The 18,177-nt window shown below is 37.0% G+C and overlaps 1 protein-coding gene across 1 annotated transcript in view; it reads left to right on the plus strand.

The window, feature by feature from the left end:
• Positions 1-11,257, plus strand: part of Vcpip1 (valosin containing protein interacting protein 1) — a 26,672-nt gene extending 15,415 nt beyond the window's left edge. The window contains exon 3 of the mRNA NM_176857.3: positions 10,305-11,257. Coding sequence (NP_789827.3) covers positions 10,305-11,176 — 872 coding nt within the window. The 3' untranslated portion in view covers positions 11,177-11,257. The remainder of the gene's footprint in view (positions 1-10,304) is intronic.
• Positions 11,258-18,177: the final 6,920 nt, after the last annotated feature.

Consider the following 18,177-nt stretch of genomic DNA (forward strand, 5'->3'; position numbering starts at 1 on the left):
ATTTTATTGGTATTGTGTATAAAGTGGTATGTGTGTGTGTCTGTGTGTGTGTGTCTGTGTGTGTGTCTGTGTCTGTCTGTGTGTGTGTGTAAGGGTGTCATATTCCATACCTGGTTCTTCATTTGTGGTCAGCAATCAAGTCTTTCCTTTCCCCTTGGGTCCCGGCATTGGTTGGGACATATATATGTAGGTCTCCTACTCTTGTTGTCAGGCTTGTTTGTTAAGCACTTTTCATATGCTCAGTCATTGTGCCAGCCCAGAGACAGGTATAGACTAAGTATCATATGCCTGAAATATTTGGAACCAGAAGCATTCCAGTCCTTGGAACACTGTGCATATACATCATGATCTATTTGACTCAAGTCAAAAATTCATTTGTGTGTCCTACCTGCCTTAAACACATCACCTGCAGATAATCTCACATAATCTCCTTAAGTAATATTATAGTAACATGAAGTAATTTTTCAGTTAAATGAAGCCAGTTTCATAGTGTGGAGTCTTCTACTAGTGGCATAATTTTTGTGCTGAGGAAACTTTCAGGTCTTGGCACAGTATGGATTTTGGATTGTTGGATTAGAGGTGCTCAGAACCTGTATATTCTTTAATACACTGCATGTGGATTTTGAGAAACATACAGTCATGTATCAACCCCAGTAAAAATACAGAATATCTTTCATGAGTCCGGATTTTTAGCCAACCCCCATTTCCCAGTCCCTATAAACTGGCAACCATGGATTTGAATTCATTTATTTTCCTTTTTTATATTGCTGCATTAAGGTAACTTTTTGTGCATGGTTGTTTTGCTTAGAATAGGTGTTGGTAAATTAGCCTGAGGCACATGTCGCATCTGTTGCCTTGTGAGATTTTGTTGGCATGTAGCCATATTCCTGTCTACATACTACCTATTGCTGCTTTTGCAGTACAGCACTACCTTACCGTCCACTGTAATCAAAATGTCATAACAGTGTCCTTTAGAGAGAAAAGCCTTTTTATTTTGTTTTTAATTATATAAAGGAATTTTATTTTTGCACACGGAAGTCAAATGTCTATGGTCTATGTTCTGGTAAATAGCCTTCCTACTAGGAAAGTCCTGAGGCTGTATAGGACACAACGTGGCAGGAAACAGATAATGAATGCGTCTTATTTCTGTTTTAGTGTACATTGGCAGGTATCAGTAGTTGATTTCATTGTCATTGCTGAATAATATTTCATTGATTAAATCTATCACATTAAAACATTAATAATAGAGGCTGGAGAGATGACTCAGCTGTTGATTGGGCGTGCTTTTTGCTCTTACAGAGGATCAAAGTTCATTTTCCACACCGACTTTGGGCAGCTCACAGTCCTATAACTCCAACTCCAGGGAAGCTTTTTTTGCCATGCTTTTCTGGCCTCTGCAGGCACCCTTATACATGGAATATGAGGTCACAGACATGCACGAATGCACACGCTTTTAAAAAAGATCTCAACCAAAAGACATTTGAACTGTTTTCATTTTTTAGTTACTATGAATCTAGCCCTGTAAACATTTATCATGTATGTACAGGCTCTGTGTTCATGTAAGCTTTTCTTTTTTTATCCTTCCTTCTCTCTTTTCCTCCTCCTCTTCCTCCTCTTCCTCCATCATCATCATCATCATCATCATTATTATCATTATCATTGTTATTATTTTGAGATGTCCTGAACTGACACTATAGACTGGGCTGGCCTTGAATTCGAAGGTCTGTCTGCTTCTGCCTCTCCAGTGCTGGGATTAAAGGCTTGGGCCACTACACCTGGCTTCATGTAAGTTTTTCATTTCAGTTTGGTAAACACTTAAATGAAATATATGGTCATATGGTGAGTATTCTTTATCTTTATAAGAAACTTCTATGCCTGGGGAAATGACTCCATTGGTGTAAAGTGCCTGCTACCTAAGAGTGGGGATCTGAGTCCAGATCCCCAGCACTCATGTAAAGGCAGAGCATGGTGGCATGTGCCTAAAGTCCCAGCAGAGACAAAAGTGTTCCTGCAGCTGGCTGCTCAGCCAGCCTTGCCAAATCAGTGAGCTGTGGGATCAGTAGAAGGAATCCTGTGGGGAATGAGAGGAAGATAATCAATGCTGACCTCTGGCTTCCACATGCACACATATGCACACACTCAGCCACCATGAACATATACATATATAGCATTCACACATACATTCATACACAAATACTCTTACTCATAGAAATTTCCATATTATTTTCCAATGCAATTAGACCATTTTTCTTTTCTATTAGAGCTATATGAAAGTTCTATTTGTTTTAGGTTTGTTATTGGCATTTGGTAGTGTCATTTGTATGTGCATGTGCTTGTGTGTGTATGGGTATGTGTTCATGCATGTGGAGACCAGAGGACAACTACTTGCCAAATGTTGTTCTTCAAGAGTTGCCTACGTTGATTTTTGAGATAGGGCCTTTCACTAGCCTACAGTTCACAGTTCATTCAATAGGCTAAGCTAGCTGGCCTGTGATCCTTCTGTCTCTGGCTGGGATTACAAGAGCATACCACCATTCCTGGCTCTTTTACATGGGTTCTTTTTTTTTTTTTTTTTTTTTTTTGACTTTTTTGTGATAGGGTTTCTCTGTGTAATAGACGGGCTCCTGGACTTGATTTGTGGACCAGACTGGTCTTGAACTCACAGAGATCCACTTAACCTCTGCCTCCCGAGCACTGGGATTAAAGGTGTGTACCACAATGCCCAGCTTAATTGAAGTTATTATTTTAAATTATATGTGTATGGGTCTGTGGATATGAGTGCAGATTATTCAAATCCCCTGGAATTAGGATTATTGGCAGTTGTGAGACACCAATAAGGGTTTGGGAATCAAATTCTGGTGCTCTTGCAAGGGCAGTTCTCACTCTTAATCACTGAGCCATCTTTCCAGCTCCAGTTGTCTTTTGGTTTGGCTTGGTTTGATTTTGAGACAGCGTCTCACTGTGTAACTCTAGCTGGCTTGGAACTTGCTTAGAGAACTGTCTGGCTCTCTAACACTGAAATGCAGCTGTACCATTTGAGGTTTTGTTCGTAAAACAAAACAAAAAAATCTTTTCATAGGTTTGTAGCATTAGCCCACTGTGGTTTACTTGGCATTTCTCCAGTAAAGTGATGTTGAAGATCCTTTGATGTATTTCTTTTTTTTTTTAATGTGTTTTATGTATGCGTCATTGATGAAATGAGTGTTTAGCAAATTTTTTCTTACAGTCTATAACTTGTTTTTTCATTCTCTTGATATCTTTTGAATATGTAAATTTTAAAATTTAGATAAAATCCAATTTTATAATTTTTCATTTTATACTTCATGCTTTTTCTTTTTATACTCTGTTTTATTCTATAAGTTTTATAGTTTTAGATTTTTATATTTATTTTCAGGTATACTTTGGATATTAATATGAAAAATGCCATAAGTAAGCTGGGTGGTAGTGATGTATGCTTTTAATCCCAGCAAGTGGTATGCAGGGGTAGGCTTTGTGAGAGTTTGAGGCCAACCTGGTCTACAGAACTAGTTCTGGGACAGGGCTACACAAAGAAACTTTCTCAAAAAACAAAAAAAGAGAGAAAGGAAGGAAGGAAGAAAAGGAAAACGAAAAGTTATAAGTATAAAAGGAAGCTAATTTTTAATGGATATTTTTTATTTACATTTCAAATGTTATCCCCTTTCCTAGTTTCCTATCCATAAAACCCCCTATCCCATCCCCTCTCCCACTGCTTCTATGAGGGGGTGTTCCCTCACTTACCCAGCCACCCCTTCCCATCTCCCCAACCTGACATTCCCTACACTGGGGTATCCAGCCCAAGGGTTTCTCCTCCCATTGATGCCCCAAAAGGCCATCCTCTGCTACATATGCAGCTGGAGCCATGAGTCTGTCTATGTGTACTCTTTGGATAGTGGTTTAGTCCTTGGGAGCTCTGGTTGGTTGGTATTGTTGTTCTTATGGGGTTGCAAACCCCTTCAGCTCCTTCAATCCATCCTCTAACTCCTCCAGTGGGGGCCCCATTCTCTGTTCAATGGTTGGCTGTGAGCATCAGCCTCTGTATTTGTCATGCTCTGGCAGAGTCTCTCAGGAGACAGCTATATCAGGCTCCTGTCAGCATGCACTTTTTGGCATCAGCAATATTGTCTGGGTTTGGTGGCTGTATGTATATGGGCTGGATCCCCAGGTGGGACAGTCTTTGGATGGCCTTTCCTTCAGTCTCTGCTCTAAACTTTGTCTCCATATTTCCTTCTATGAGTAATTTTGTTTCCCCTTCTAGGAAAGACTAAAGCATTCTTGAGCTTCATGTAGTCTGTGGATTGCATCTTGGGTAATCTGAGCTTTTGTGCTAATATCCACTTATTAGTGAGTGCATACCATGTGTGTTTTTCTATGATTGGGTTACCTCACTCAGGATGATATTTTCTAGTTCCATCCATTTGCCTAAGAATTTCATGAAGTCATTGTTTTTGATAGCTGAGTAGTACTCCATTGTGTAAATGTACCACATCTTCTGTATACATTCCTCTGTTGAAGGGCATCTGGGTCCTTTTCAGCTTCTGGCTATTATAAATAAGGCTGCTGTGAACATAGTGGAGCACGTGTCCTTGTTATATGTTGGAGCATTTTTTTTGGGTATATGCTTAGGAGTGGTATAGCTGGGTCCTCAGGCAGTACTATGTCCAATTTTCTGAGGAACCTCCAGACTGATTTCCAGAATGGTTGTACCAGCTTGCAATCCCACCAACAATGGAGGAGTGTTCCTTTTTCTCCACATCCAGATGCCAGCATCTGTTGTCACCTGAGTTTTTGATTTTAGCCATTCTGACTGGTATGAGGTGGATGTTTTGATTTGCATTTTCCTGATGACCAAGGATGTTGAACATTTCTTTAGGTGTTTCTCAGCCATTTGATATTCCTCAGTTGAGAATTCTTTGTTTAGCTCTGTACCCTTTTTTAAATAGGGTTATTTGATTCTTTGGAGTCTAACTTCTCGAATTCTTTGTATATATTGTATATTAGCCCTCTGTCAGTTGTAGGATTGGTAAAGATCTTTTCCTAATCTGTTGGTTGCTGTTTTGCCCTAATGACAATATCCTTTGCCTTACAGAAGTTTTGCAATTTTATGAAGATCCATTTGTCTGTTCTCAATCTTAGAGCATAAGCCATTGGTGTTCTGTTCAGGAAACTTTCCCCGGTGCCCATGTGTTTGAGGTTCTTCCCCACTTTCTCTTTTGTTAGTTTGAGTGTATCTAGTTTTTTGTGGAGGTCCAAGATCCAGTTGGACTTGAGCTTTGTACAGGGTGATAAGAATGGATGGATTTGCGTTTGTCTATATGCTGACCATCAGTTGAACCAGCACCATTTGTTGAAAATGCCGTCTTTTTTCCATTGGATGGTTTTAGCTCCTTTGTCAAAGATTAAGTGATCATAGGTGTGTGAGTTCATTTCTGAGTCTTCAATTCTATTCCATTGATCTACCTACCTCCTTTGTACCAATATCATACAGTTTCTTATCACTATTGCTCTGTAATAGAGCTTGAGGTCAGGGATGGTGATCCCCCCAGAAGTTCTTTAATTGTTGAGAATAGTTTTCGCTATCCTGGGTTTTTTGTTATTCCAAATAATTTGCTAATTGCTCTTTTTAACTTTATAAAGAATTGAGTTGGAATTTTGATGGGGATTGCATTGAATCTGTAGATTGTTTTCCACAAGATGGCCATTTTTACAATATTAATCCATGAGCACGGGAGATCTTTCTTCTGAGATCTTCAATTTCTTTCTTTAGAGACTTGAAGTTCTTTTCATATAGTTCTTTCACTTGCTTGGTTAGAGTCACACCAAGGGATTTTATATTATTTGGGACTATTGTAAAGGGTGTCATTTCCCTAATTTCCTTCTCTGCCTGTTTATCCTTTGAGTAGAGGAATACTACTGATTTGTTTGAGTTCATTTTATATCCAGCCACTTTTGCTGAAGTTGTTTATCAGGTTTAGGCATTCTTTGGTGGCATTTTTGGGTCACATTTTTAGGGTATACTATCTACAAATAGTGATATTTTGACTTCTTCCTTTACAATTTGTTTCCCTTTGACCTCCTTTTGTTTTCTGATTGCTCTGGCTAGGACTTTGAGTACTGTATTGAATAGGCAGGGAGAGAGAGGGCAGCCTTGTGTATCTAGTCCCTGATTTTAGCGGGATTGAAGAAGCTAATTTTTTGATGAGTTGCAAAAGCATAAATCAAGATTTGTTCTTAATTGTGGATGTTCATTTGTTCTTGTACTATTAAAAAGCCTATATTTCATCCATTGGGTTATTTTGATGCCTTCTCAAAAATTAGTTAACAAGTTATATATTTGAAAAGTATAAATTATACCATATGCAAATATCCCACAGTAAATTTGCTTTAAAAGTCACTTGAAGCCAAGTGTGGTGACATAAACTTATAATCATAGCTATTTAAGAAGCTGAGACACTCAGGAAGTTGAGGCAAGAAATTATTACAAGTTCAAGGTCTATCTGGGAAACTTAGCAAGACTATCTAAAAATAAAGAAAGGGTTGGAAATGTAGTTTAGTGGTAGAACACTTGCATGCATAAATGTGTAAGACTCTGGGTCCAACTTTTAGTATTGCCAAATTACCCAAACCAAACAACTCAAGCAATTAACTATTTTATGTACACAGTTTCCCCTTCTAGGAAAGACTAATATATATGTGTGTGTGTGTGGAGGGGGGGTGGTCTAATTCTAGAGTTTCTGTTTTGTCTTTGTTTTTCTAATGTCATGACTTGATTATTGTATTTTTATAGTGATTCTTGAAATAAATCACTGAATATTCCTTTGACCCCTAAATGTTGTTTGGGTACTTCTGGTCCTTGTTTAGCTGCACAAGCTTTAGGATCAGGTTGTTTATTTCAACAACAAAATAATCTCATGGGATTTTTTTTTTTTACTGTTATTTCATTGACTGTATAGACAAATCAGAAACATCTGATAGATTAACAAATACCGTTTCATAATTTATGAAAATGTTTCTCCATTTACTCTCTCTTACCCAGATTTTATAGTTTTAGTATACAGATATAGGTATTTTATTTTTGGACTTATTAATCCTATTATTAAGAGATGCTTCTTAAAGTTGTTGTTTGTTGTTATTTTTCACTAACTAGAAATAAAATTGACTTCCTGTGTTAATATTGTACCCTGTGACCTTGGTATTAATAATTAGCTCATAAATACTGACTTTTTAGTAGTTTGTTTCTCGACTGTGTAGGACAACATGGCCTTTGTAAATAAAAGATCTCTTCTTTTCACCTGTCTTTTATGTTTTCCTTACCTTATTGCGGTAGCTAAGACTTTGAGTTCAATATTGAATAGAAATGAAGACCATGATGGTGTCTCATCTTGGAGAAGTCTTCCGTCTTATGCTGAGGACAGTCCCTTGCATTTCCTTATTTACCAACGGTTCCTGTTAGGAATGAGTGCGGAGTCATGACAAATGTTCCTTTTCATTTATGGAGATAATTGTGTTGCTTTTCACTGTTTGTTGAGAGGGTGAGTTACAGCAGCTGACATTTATTTATTTTGAGATAGGGTCTTATCTGCACTGACTGCCTGGAACTCACTGTGTAGAGCAGGCAGACCTCATACTCACAGAGATCCACTTGCCTGTGTTTCCCAAGAGCTAGGATGAAAGGCACACCCAGGAATTGATTTTTTATTTTATGTGTATGAGTGCCTTGCTTGTGTGCATGTATGTATACCATGTGTTTTGAGGAGGCCAGAAGAGGTCATTGGATTTCTTTGTACTGGAGTTACAGATGGCTGTGAAATATATTGTGGGAGCTGGGAACTGATTTTGGGTTTTCTGCAAGAACAGAAAGTTCTTTTAGCAGCTGAGCCATCCCTCCAGTCCCAATGAAACGCTCAGATATTTGACGAGTGCTTTGTGATTGTTCATGATGAATAATGATCTTTAGTTTTCTCCTAATAACTGTTCGTTTAATCAGAGTTACTTTGACTTCCTAAAATGGATTTAAAAAATACTTCCTTTTGTTTTCTTCCTTTTGTTTTTAGATTTCATTCTCATTTGATAGATGATGCTAGGTAGAGTTGATTGATCAGCGAGGTCATTATGTTTAGAGTTTTCTTTATTGGACAGTTTTTTAAATAAAGGATTTATTTTATAATTTAAAATTTTTCTGTATATATTTCAGTGTGTATATGCCATGTATGTAAGGGTGCTTTCCGAGGCTAGAAGAGACATTGGATCCCTTGGAGCTGGAATTGTTGGGTGTTGATCCACCTGATGTAGGTGATGGAATTGAAAGGAGAAAGCACACTGAGCTGTGAAGCCATGTCTCCATCCTCCTGTCAGGCAGACTTTCACTGTGAACTTAGGTTCTAGAATATGTAGTACTCGTAAACTTATTTCTTCAACATGTCTGTTCATTTCTTCCAAGTTGTCAAATGTAGTGGCATGGGGTTGTTTTATGATATTCCCTTGTTGTCCTTTAATGCCTAACAAGGCCTGTAGCCATTTCATTTCTAATGTTAGTCATTTGTGCATTCTCCCTCCCTCCGTTTTGCTTCTGGTCTGGCTAATATTTGGTTTATCAGTTTTATTGGTATTTTTCAAAGAAACAACATTTGGATTCATAGGCTTTTCTCTTTTGCTTGCTTTAGACAGGAGATATGAAGGAAGACAGAAAGCTAATTGGTTTTTGGTTCTAATTCTCTTGTGGGTATTTTTGTTGTTGTTTAAAAATAAAATATAATCAATATTGAAAGTGTAAAATTTAAAGTGAAGCCTCACAGCTTCTGTTTTGAATACCTATTCTGACTTTAGTTCATTAAGTTGTATTTTTATTTTCAAGTTTTTCTTTAATAGTAAGGTTTGGATTTAAAGTTTCTTTTCCTTCTGGTTCTCTAAGTAGAAGCTTAGGCTATTATAATTTATTTTTGTTTTCTAGTTGTAAGCATTATTTAAGATCTTGTTTTGTGTGCACATGTGAACATGCATGAGTCACTACATGTGTATCAGGACACCTGTTGGAAGCTCTCCTTCCACAGTGGGATCTAGGAATCAAACTCGGGTCTGCTTGTGCAGCTAGTGCTTTTATTACCATGCAGGGCCTGAAGATTTTTTTAAATGTTAGGTATAGAATTGAGAATTGAAATAAAAGTCTATTTTTAAAATGGTATTGAGACAACTGGATGTCCACATAAATGAAAGCAGGGAATAGTGGTGGAATATCGAGTCTCCTGGCAGTTTTTTCAGGCAGGCCTTGAACTCCTGATCCTCCTGCTGAGTGCTGGGATTCAAGGCATGACCACCATGCCTTTTTTTTTTTTTTTTTTTTTTTTTTTTTTTTTTTTTTTTTTTGGTTCTTTTTTTCGGAGCTGGGGACCGAACCCAGGGCCTTGCGCTTCCTAGGTAAGCTCTCTACCACTGAGCTAAATCCCCAGCCCCCACCATGCCTTTTTTTAAATAAGTAAATGGCCACTTAGATCTGACTTGCTATGTTCTTTCTTTCATTTGTGTGGCTTGGTTTGGCCTGAGGATGTGCACAATGGAAGTTCCGTTTTCCTGAGCCACAACTCTGGCAGCAGCTACAGTCTTTCTGTCAGTTGACTATGCCAGAAACATGTCAGGAGAAATTTCTACCTGGAGTTTTATTAATTCACATTTTTTTCTACTATTGAAATTAATATTTGTTTGTAATTATAATTTTAATTTTAATAATTTTATTTATTACATTTTCTTATTGATTTACTTTATGGTTAGGTTTCGTTGTTGTTGGGTTTTTTTTTTTTTTTTTTTTTTGGTAACTCAGTTAAACTTTTTTTTCTTTTTTCAGTTAAACTTCTTTTCCTAACTTTGCTATAGGATAATGCTATATATATATTCCTCATTCCCTGGGAGAAGTACTTTAAGGTCTTACTGATGCTTTTTTTTATTTTTTGGTAGTAGACTCAATTATTTTCCAGCAAATGGTTTTTTGATGTATTCTTTTTCTTTCTATCTTTTCTTTCTTTTTTCTTCTTTTTTTGGTTTTTGGTACCAGGAGTTTCACTGTGTAGCCCTGTAGACAGAGCTGACCTCCAGCTCAGAGGATCTACCTGTATCTGCCTCCTGTGCTGGATTTAAAGGCATGCATTAACACTGGCCAGTTGCAAATCATTTTTTGAAAGTTGTTTGTCAGTTGCATTCAGAAATTTTGTTATTTTGGACATAAATATCTTTGCTATGCATTTGATAGCATTGTAAACAAGATCTTAACGTGAAATATCTTTCTTTTTCTTTAGGCATGGCTGATGGCAAACATTGTACTTTTCCACATCTACCTGGCAAAACCTTTGTTTATAATGCTTCTGAAGACAGACTGGAGTTGTGTGTCGATGCCGCAGGACATTTCCCCATTGGTCCTGATGTTGAAGATTTAGTTAAAGAGGCTGTAAGTCAGGTTCGAGCAGAGGCTACTACAAGAAGTAGGGAATCAAGCCCTTCACATGGGTTATTAAAACTAGGTAGTGGTGGAGTAGTGAAAAAGAAGTCTGAGCAACTTCACAATGTAACTGCCTTTCAGGGGAAGGGCCATTCTCTAGGAACTGCATCCAGTAACCCGCACATGGATCCCAGAGCTAGGGAAACTCTGGCTGTAAGAAAGCATAATACAGGGACAGATTTTAGTAATAGTTCCATTAAAACAGAGCCTCCTGTGTTCACAGCTGCTTCTAGTAATAGTGAGCTTATTCGAATAGCTCCTGGAGTGGTAACAATGAGAGATGGTAGGCAGATTGATCCCGATGTGGTTGAGGCCCAGCGAAAAAAATTGCAGGAAATGGTTTCTTCTATTCAGGCATCAATGGACAAGCACTTGCGGGATCAAAGTACAGAGCAAACACCATCTGATCTTTCTCAAAGAAAAGTAGAAGCTGTGAGTTCTTCTGTGAGGCCTGGGAATCTTCAGACTGGCTTGCCTGAATCTTTTTCTTTAACTGGTGGCACTGAGAATTTGAATACTGAAACAACTGATAGTCGTGTAGCAGATGTACTGGGAGCAGCATTTGCCACAAGGTCAAAAGCACAAAAAGAAAATTCCATGGAGGAACCTGAAGAGATGGATAGTCAAGATGCTGAGACAACTAACACAACTGAGCCGATGGATCACTCTTGATTTAATTTAGAGGCTAATAAAGGCAGATGTTTATTGTGAATATGTAATATTTGTTGGCTGGGCCACATAACTTGAGTAGTCATTAAAAATCTTGTACGTATATAATTCAAAGATTATATCTTGTTATTCAGTGCATGATAGCAAGTGTGTGATTGGCAATAGCTTTTAATATACTGCTGCCCAGGCTGGCTCTGAATTCTTGTAAATTAGTTTAGATCTTTTGAAAGGGTTTATTCCATGTATGTGGTTCATTGAAAGTTCTTTGTCATTTTTAATTCCATGAAAGTCTTAATTTTCAGACATGAAAATTCTCTTGCTAAATATTTGGTTTCTGCAGAGACCAGAATTGGAGAGGAAATGACAGTTGGTACACATTGTCATCAAGGTAGCCATCCTACATTTCATGAGAATGTTGATTTCAAGTTTACCTGAACTAAATGTATCTTAAAATACATAAAATACTTTGACTACTTAAAAGTTATAACGTTATAGAGACAGCTATTGTTGGCAAAAATATTTTGACAGTTGAGAGTGACACATTTTCCTGAATTGAGCCGAGTTGGGGAGAAGTATCTACCCTAGTATGATAAAGTCGGTGTGACTCAGTCTGTTGGTCAGAGCCAGTATGGCTAGTTCTATGCTCTTGTTGATAATATGTTGCCATTATTTTTTTAATCTTGGCCTTGTCAAGTTCCACCTATTATTTTTTAAATCTTACATAAAAGAGAATGGCATTTTGTTCTAGAATATTTAAAAATAATGGTAGCAGTAGTTAATTTCTAACTTTCAGAGTATGTCAGAGTCACAGAGAATTTATCTGTATGAATGGTTATATAGTTTTGACACAGTGGTATGTAAGCCTGTATATGCTAAATGTGTCTAAGCCCCTTTCAACCAAAAATGTTTTCCTTTTTTCTTAGAGTCCGTAAGATTTTTTTTTTTGTCCGCTTCACTTGAGTTTGGATGCATAGTTTGTTCCAACATACCATTAGCATCTGCTTAAATAGTGCATTCATTAACTCTTCCGTGCCAGTTTCCTCCTCCAAGCAGCTTTATGCTTATTTAGTAAACACAGTGTATATTCCTGAGATTGGTACTGGACTATTGTATTCTGTTCTGTAGACTTGTATTTGTAAGTGTATTTCAGTCCATCATCTTCCTTCGTTTACTGAAATTAAGTTGAATTTGAATGAACGAATGACAAATGTATGTTAATATAATCTCTTAGAGCATTCAAAGCCTGGCTGTCTCTGTTTGCACATGTAACAGATGCAGAACTATTTGTAATTCTACAAAAGTGTATGCCCGAAAATACATTATCAGGTGTTTAAAAATCTCTTCCTGTTCATTCAAAAGGGATGTTGTACTTTAACTTTTTCTAGATAAGGAGGTTTTGTCTTTTTTTCCTGTGACAGTATCTTTAACTGAGTCTACAGACTGATTAACCCACTTTGTTGAATGAGGAAGGAAGGAGAATCTAGAGGTTTAAAAGTGTAGCTGAGGTTAAGATAATGTACACCACTACACACACACCTGGATTAGTGTTTATCATATCATACTTTGAAATATTTTATCTCCACTCATCCATTTATATTAAAGTACCAGGAAAATTTATAGCTTTTATATTCCATACTAATTTTGCATGAAGTAAGATTGCTACCAAATTCTTAACAATTATCTGTGCTTTAAAAAAAGAAAAAAATCCCTCCCAAGCCCTTCACTAACCACTATTAATTATTTTAGCCTAGTCAGCTATTGCAATATTCTTCTTTAAATTTTTTTTCCTGGTTTAAGTACAAGAAAACTGCTCAATAAGCAGAAAGTATTCTGCTTCAAATAAATTATATAATCACCCTACTTTAACAGATGGTATTTGAAGTTAATAACTGGCAGGATCTCAAAGTAGCGATATCAATAACAAATTTTGTTTTTCTCAGACACTGTTTTACTATATAGCCTTGGCTGGCCTGGAGGTCACTAAATAGACTAGGCTGGCCTTAAAGAGAGATCTGCCTGCCTCTGCCTCCCAAGTGTTGGGACTAGAAAGCATACACTACCATGCCTGGCTAGAGACAAATTATCTCCTATTAAATACATGAATTTAGTGTAAATTATACACATGTGAACGTTAGAAGATGGATTTAAATCTGACAACGCTGCATTGTCTCTAGTGACAGTAGTGGTATTTAGAGTTAGAAGCTTAATTGGGTATAAATAACAGTTTGGGTTCTCCCTAGATAGAAAATACAGACAAATCAACCAACAACCAAACAAACAGGTTTGAGAATATATCAGAATTCTTGAACATATTTTAAATCAGTTGAGATTTGAATGGAATTATTAGTGGTTTGGGGTAAGTTTTGAGAGGGTTTGTTTTAAACACCATTCGTGTATTTATGTGAGTGTAGATGCTTTTTTATTGTTACGAGACCACTGTGCTGCACCAGTGGAGCACAATAGCTTGTGATCTCCAGTAAAAATGGTTTTTTAGCCCTAGATGTAACATAACTAATTCAAACCTATTCAGTTATATTTGCAGTGTTCACTGAAGACTGAAGTAATATTGTAAATATTTTTCTTCAGTAATCCACTTTGTAATCATACCAAGTTTGAGTTGATGACCCGAAGTCCAGGCAATTGAAGGTAGTGTATGTCCAGAAAGCTGGTAATGAACAGTTGCTCGAGTTGAAGGAACCAAGACACTGCCAAGTATTATGAATAGTATACAATTAGCTCCAAGGGAACGGTCACTCAGGAACGAAAGAGCAAGCCGAGACCGCCCATTCGTCTCCCACTCCTTAAACTATGTTTCAGGTGTTTATTGGAAATTATTAGGAAAGAGGCCTGAGAAATTTAGCAAATGCTAGTATTCGAAGTGCTTTATACCTTCCTATGGTTTTAGTTTTGTTTTTACAATTAAGCTCTACCGCTGCAGTGGAGACAGCATCCTGGAGTCACTTGTGAGACTAGCCCCAGGTCTGACAGGGACTTAGTGCCATTGTTTTAAGGATCATATTCTCTGCATATTAACAATGTCTTACATAGGGTCTCTTACCTCAGGGAAGACAATTGACTAGCAACTCCTATGTTATTGACAGGGTTTGGAGAACTACTTTGACATGTCCCATGTTAGCTACCAAATGCAAAAAAGTATTATTTTATGTAGTTACTTGCTGTCTGCTACTGAACATTTCTCTTGATATTTAGGACCCTATTATTAAATTACATTTAGGTATGAAATAAACTTCTAGGTTCTGTCATTAGTTATACTTTATCTTGTCACTGTAGTGATATTATATTTTTTTAAAATTTCAGAACATTAATACAGTTTTGTCCTCAAACAGTATTTCCAACAGTCAGTTTAATTGGCCCAAACTTAAATACTCAAGTACAAACAAATCTTGAGAATTTTATTTTTCTTGCTTTTTTAAAATGGATCTCAAAGCAAGGTCTCCACCTTAAGATTCTTATAAAATCAGAGCCCTTGCAAAATTGGTTTAAATTCCACTCATTTTAACATAGATTTGAAGTTACTTTTTATAACATAAGTAGATGGATATTCTAGGTTGGCTAGCTATTCTGATTTCCAAGACCTTAGCAAAATTGTACAACACAGAGGCTCTTCACAACTAGACTTTTTTTCAAACAAGAAGAACTCATAAAAATAGGCCATAGTAGTAAAATGTATTTAAGGAATAAAGTAACAAAGGGGAGATAGATCACTAATGTCACAGAGTTAATTGCAAGTTCTGCCATTCTTTGAGATGCCAAGTGTTTCAATTCATATTTAATGATACTCAAATCGTGGAAATTTTAACGTTTGTTCCAAAAATAGCAGAAACTGTAAAAAAAATTGTGAATTATTGGAGAAAATACCATTACTTGTATACCGGACATTTAAAGTTTTCAATTATGGAGTTGACATGTTTTGTAGTATAATAATACAATGACTATTCTCTTGTAAAACAAAAGGAAAAACTAGTAAAGACAAAGTTTTAGTTGATGTTATTTGCTTGTATCAATTACTAGTATTTTAAAATTTAAGGTATTGCAAACTTTCCTTTAGAATGCAGAAACCCTTCCTGGAGCCTTTATGCCTGTTGTAGAGCAATAAAGGACTGAAAAGCTTATCAGTATTTTCAGGTTTGTTTGACTTTAAGTATTAGTGCTAAAAATTGGAGAGTATCCTTTTTGGAGGGAAATGCTACTTAGACTAAAATGAAGCCGTAATAGTATAAACATTTAGGCAAAAAACTAGCAAGTACTTAACTTGGCAGTGAAGTAGTATAGATGCCGTGCCATCCACAAGGCAGCAGCTGTTAGACATCACTTTCTGGCTTCATGATTGTTTGTATATATTATGATTGAGAGTGAATTAATTGGTAACAGTGTAACAGTAGTGTTCTTGAGCACACTTCACTGTACAGTATTTGAAATTTTATATTAATAGTAAACTAAATTAATATATTACTGATTCTCCCTCAACTTCACCTTGGCTTTTTTTTTTAAAGTAATGTTCTTTAGTTTCCTTTTAATTAGACTTTAATGCATGAACAATTAGTTCAGTTTATAATAAAATTTTTAGCATAATAAAGTTGTTTTTAAAACTTATATGTGAATTATACAGGAACTACAGTTCTTAATGCAGGTGTTAATATTTGATGAAACATCCAATTATAAAAAATAAGCAAAGTTTCTTTAGAAATTTGGGTCATGTAATGCTTACTAAATATTTCAAAACAAGGTATGTTCTAATCAAGAATTTGCTTTTGAGAAGGTACTAGTGATGATGAGCCTAAGAAGGGAAAATACAGAAAACAGCAGTAAAGTCCTCATAGCTCACCACTGAACTATCCACTTTGATTTATTTAGTATCCATTAGATCACAGTAGGCCATTTATCTCAGTGGTTAGAACTGCCCTAGACTCTAGACTCAGGTCCAAGTCAAGCATACAACCTACTGTGTACCTCTGTTTCACCTCCTCTTGGGAGGGTGGTAATGGCATTTATCCCTAGAGCTGTGAGGATTGAAGAGTTACTACCTGAACACTAAAACCATGCCTGTCACGATGTACACTCAAATACTCGATGTGGCTAGTATGCTTTTAAAGTTCAGCTGCTACTGACGTGTAATACAGCCTTACGTGTAGGGCATGTATCTTAGATCTAAACCAATGAGTAGAAACTGGATGTTTTTACAAATAGGATTTCTGTGAGGGCTTAATCTCATGAACCACCAAGAACCTGGAAAACTGACACTGCTGTATGACGGATGAGCTTCGGTGCCTTTAGAGGCCCCTATCTGCTGTAACTGAGGTTTGCATTTGTGCCTCTGTGCTCTGGACCATAGGTAGCTAGGCTTGCTGAGAGCAGTGCTGAGACAGCAGGCACACGCTTGAGCTTGAGGTCATCTATGTGATGCCATTGGTCACGTGCCGTCAAGATAGAACACTCAAAACTTCAGTCAATAAAGACGATAAACATTCCACTTAAGATAGCTCTTTACTGGTTTTATTTCTATTGACTGTCACACCCCAGTAAATAAAATATGACTGAAAATTGATTGTTTCTAATAGTTAAAAATGTACAGGAAAGTGTTGGGGATTTAGCTCAGTGGTAGAGCGCTTGCCTAGCAAGCGCAAGGCCCTGGGTTCAGTCCTCAGCTCAAAAAAAAAGTACAGGAAAAATTTAAGTCAATTGATTTTCTACACTGTGGCACATGGAAAATGGTCTTCAAATTTGTGCTTTTTGGATCTAAACCAGCCTTTTGTCCACTTAACATACTCGTGTATGTGTGTGTATGTGATTATTTCTGTCTTGGTTTTATGTATAAAAATATAGATGAGATGTAGTGTACCTGGTAAAATTACTAATTTTACATTTGATTTATGGAGCTAGGATATTGTGTAGTCATTCTGCAATCATTCAAAACCAGTATTTGTAAAAAGCCACACTTTTCTAGGAGCTGGTGGAACAAGTCTGAACAACCAATTTTATGTGGTCTTGAGTGCCTACAGTCTAGTAAGTGGTGCAGTCTCGTAAAGACCACTCTTATCTCATTACAGTGATAAGTCACTACAACTGGTAGAGTGATTCTTTTTTTTTTAAAGATTTATTTATTTTATATATGTAAATACACTGTAGCTGTCTTCAGACACACCAGAAGTGGGCATCAGATCTCATTACAGATGGTTGTGAGCCACCATGTGGTTGCTGGGAATTGAACTCAGGACCTCTGGAAGAGCAGTCAGTGCTCTTAACCACTGAGTCATCTCTCCAGCCCCGATTCTTTTCTGTGTATTTAGACAACAGTTTACACACTTAGCACATGGTGATTAACCTAGATGTTTGTACTTAGCTGAAAGTTTATACAGATTAGGTAGTTTACCCATGAGTGTGGAATTGTGTCTCGGGACATGGTCCTCATGGTCTTGAAGTAACCAGCAGAAGACTAGCTCCCTCATAGAAATTGATTGGGTCTCAAGAACTCCTGAGATAGTGTACTGAAGGATACAAGGACTCTCCCTTGGGGCTACGTAAGCACTTGGTATAGTGGCTCATGCTCCTGTAACCAGCTTTTTATCCATGTTCTTCTAAGTAGACCTGATTCATCTCTTTACCAAGCTAGACTTGGGTGGAATCCTTTCTTAGGTTTGTTGCTGGTGCCCTGTTTGGCGTGAATTGAATACCATTTTTTTTCTTTTTTTTTTTTTTTTTCCGGAGCTGGGGACCGAACCCAGGGCCTTGCACTTGCTAGGCAAGTGCTATACCACTGAGCTAAATCCCCAACCCTTTGAATACCATTTAAATCTAAAATTCATGTTCACCAATCTGTTGAACTCATTTCAAAGTATAGTACACGGCTTTAGTAGTTCCCATTGTTTTGAAGCCCAGTTACCTACTCAAGTTCCTAGTTTGGGCTTATTTTCCTGCCTCCAAATGTTCAGGTTCTGTAGAAAAAAGTCTCATATTTTCCACAGTGACTAATTTGGGTAAATCAA

Source organism: Rattus norvegicus, chromosome 5, assembly GCF_021556685.1.
Source record: "Rattus norvegicus strain SHRSP/BbbUtx chromosome 5, alternate assembly SHRSP_T2T, whole genome shotgun sequence".
Lineage (NCBI taxonomy): Eukaryota > Metazoa > Chordata > Mammalia > Rodentia > Muridae > Rattus > Rattus norvegicus.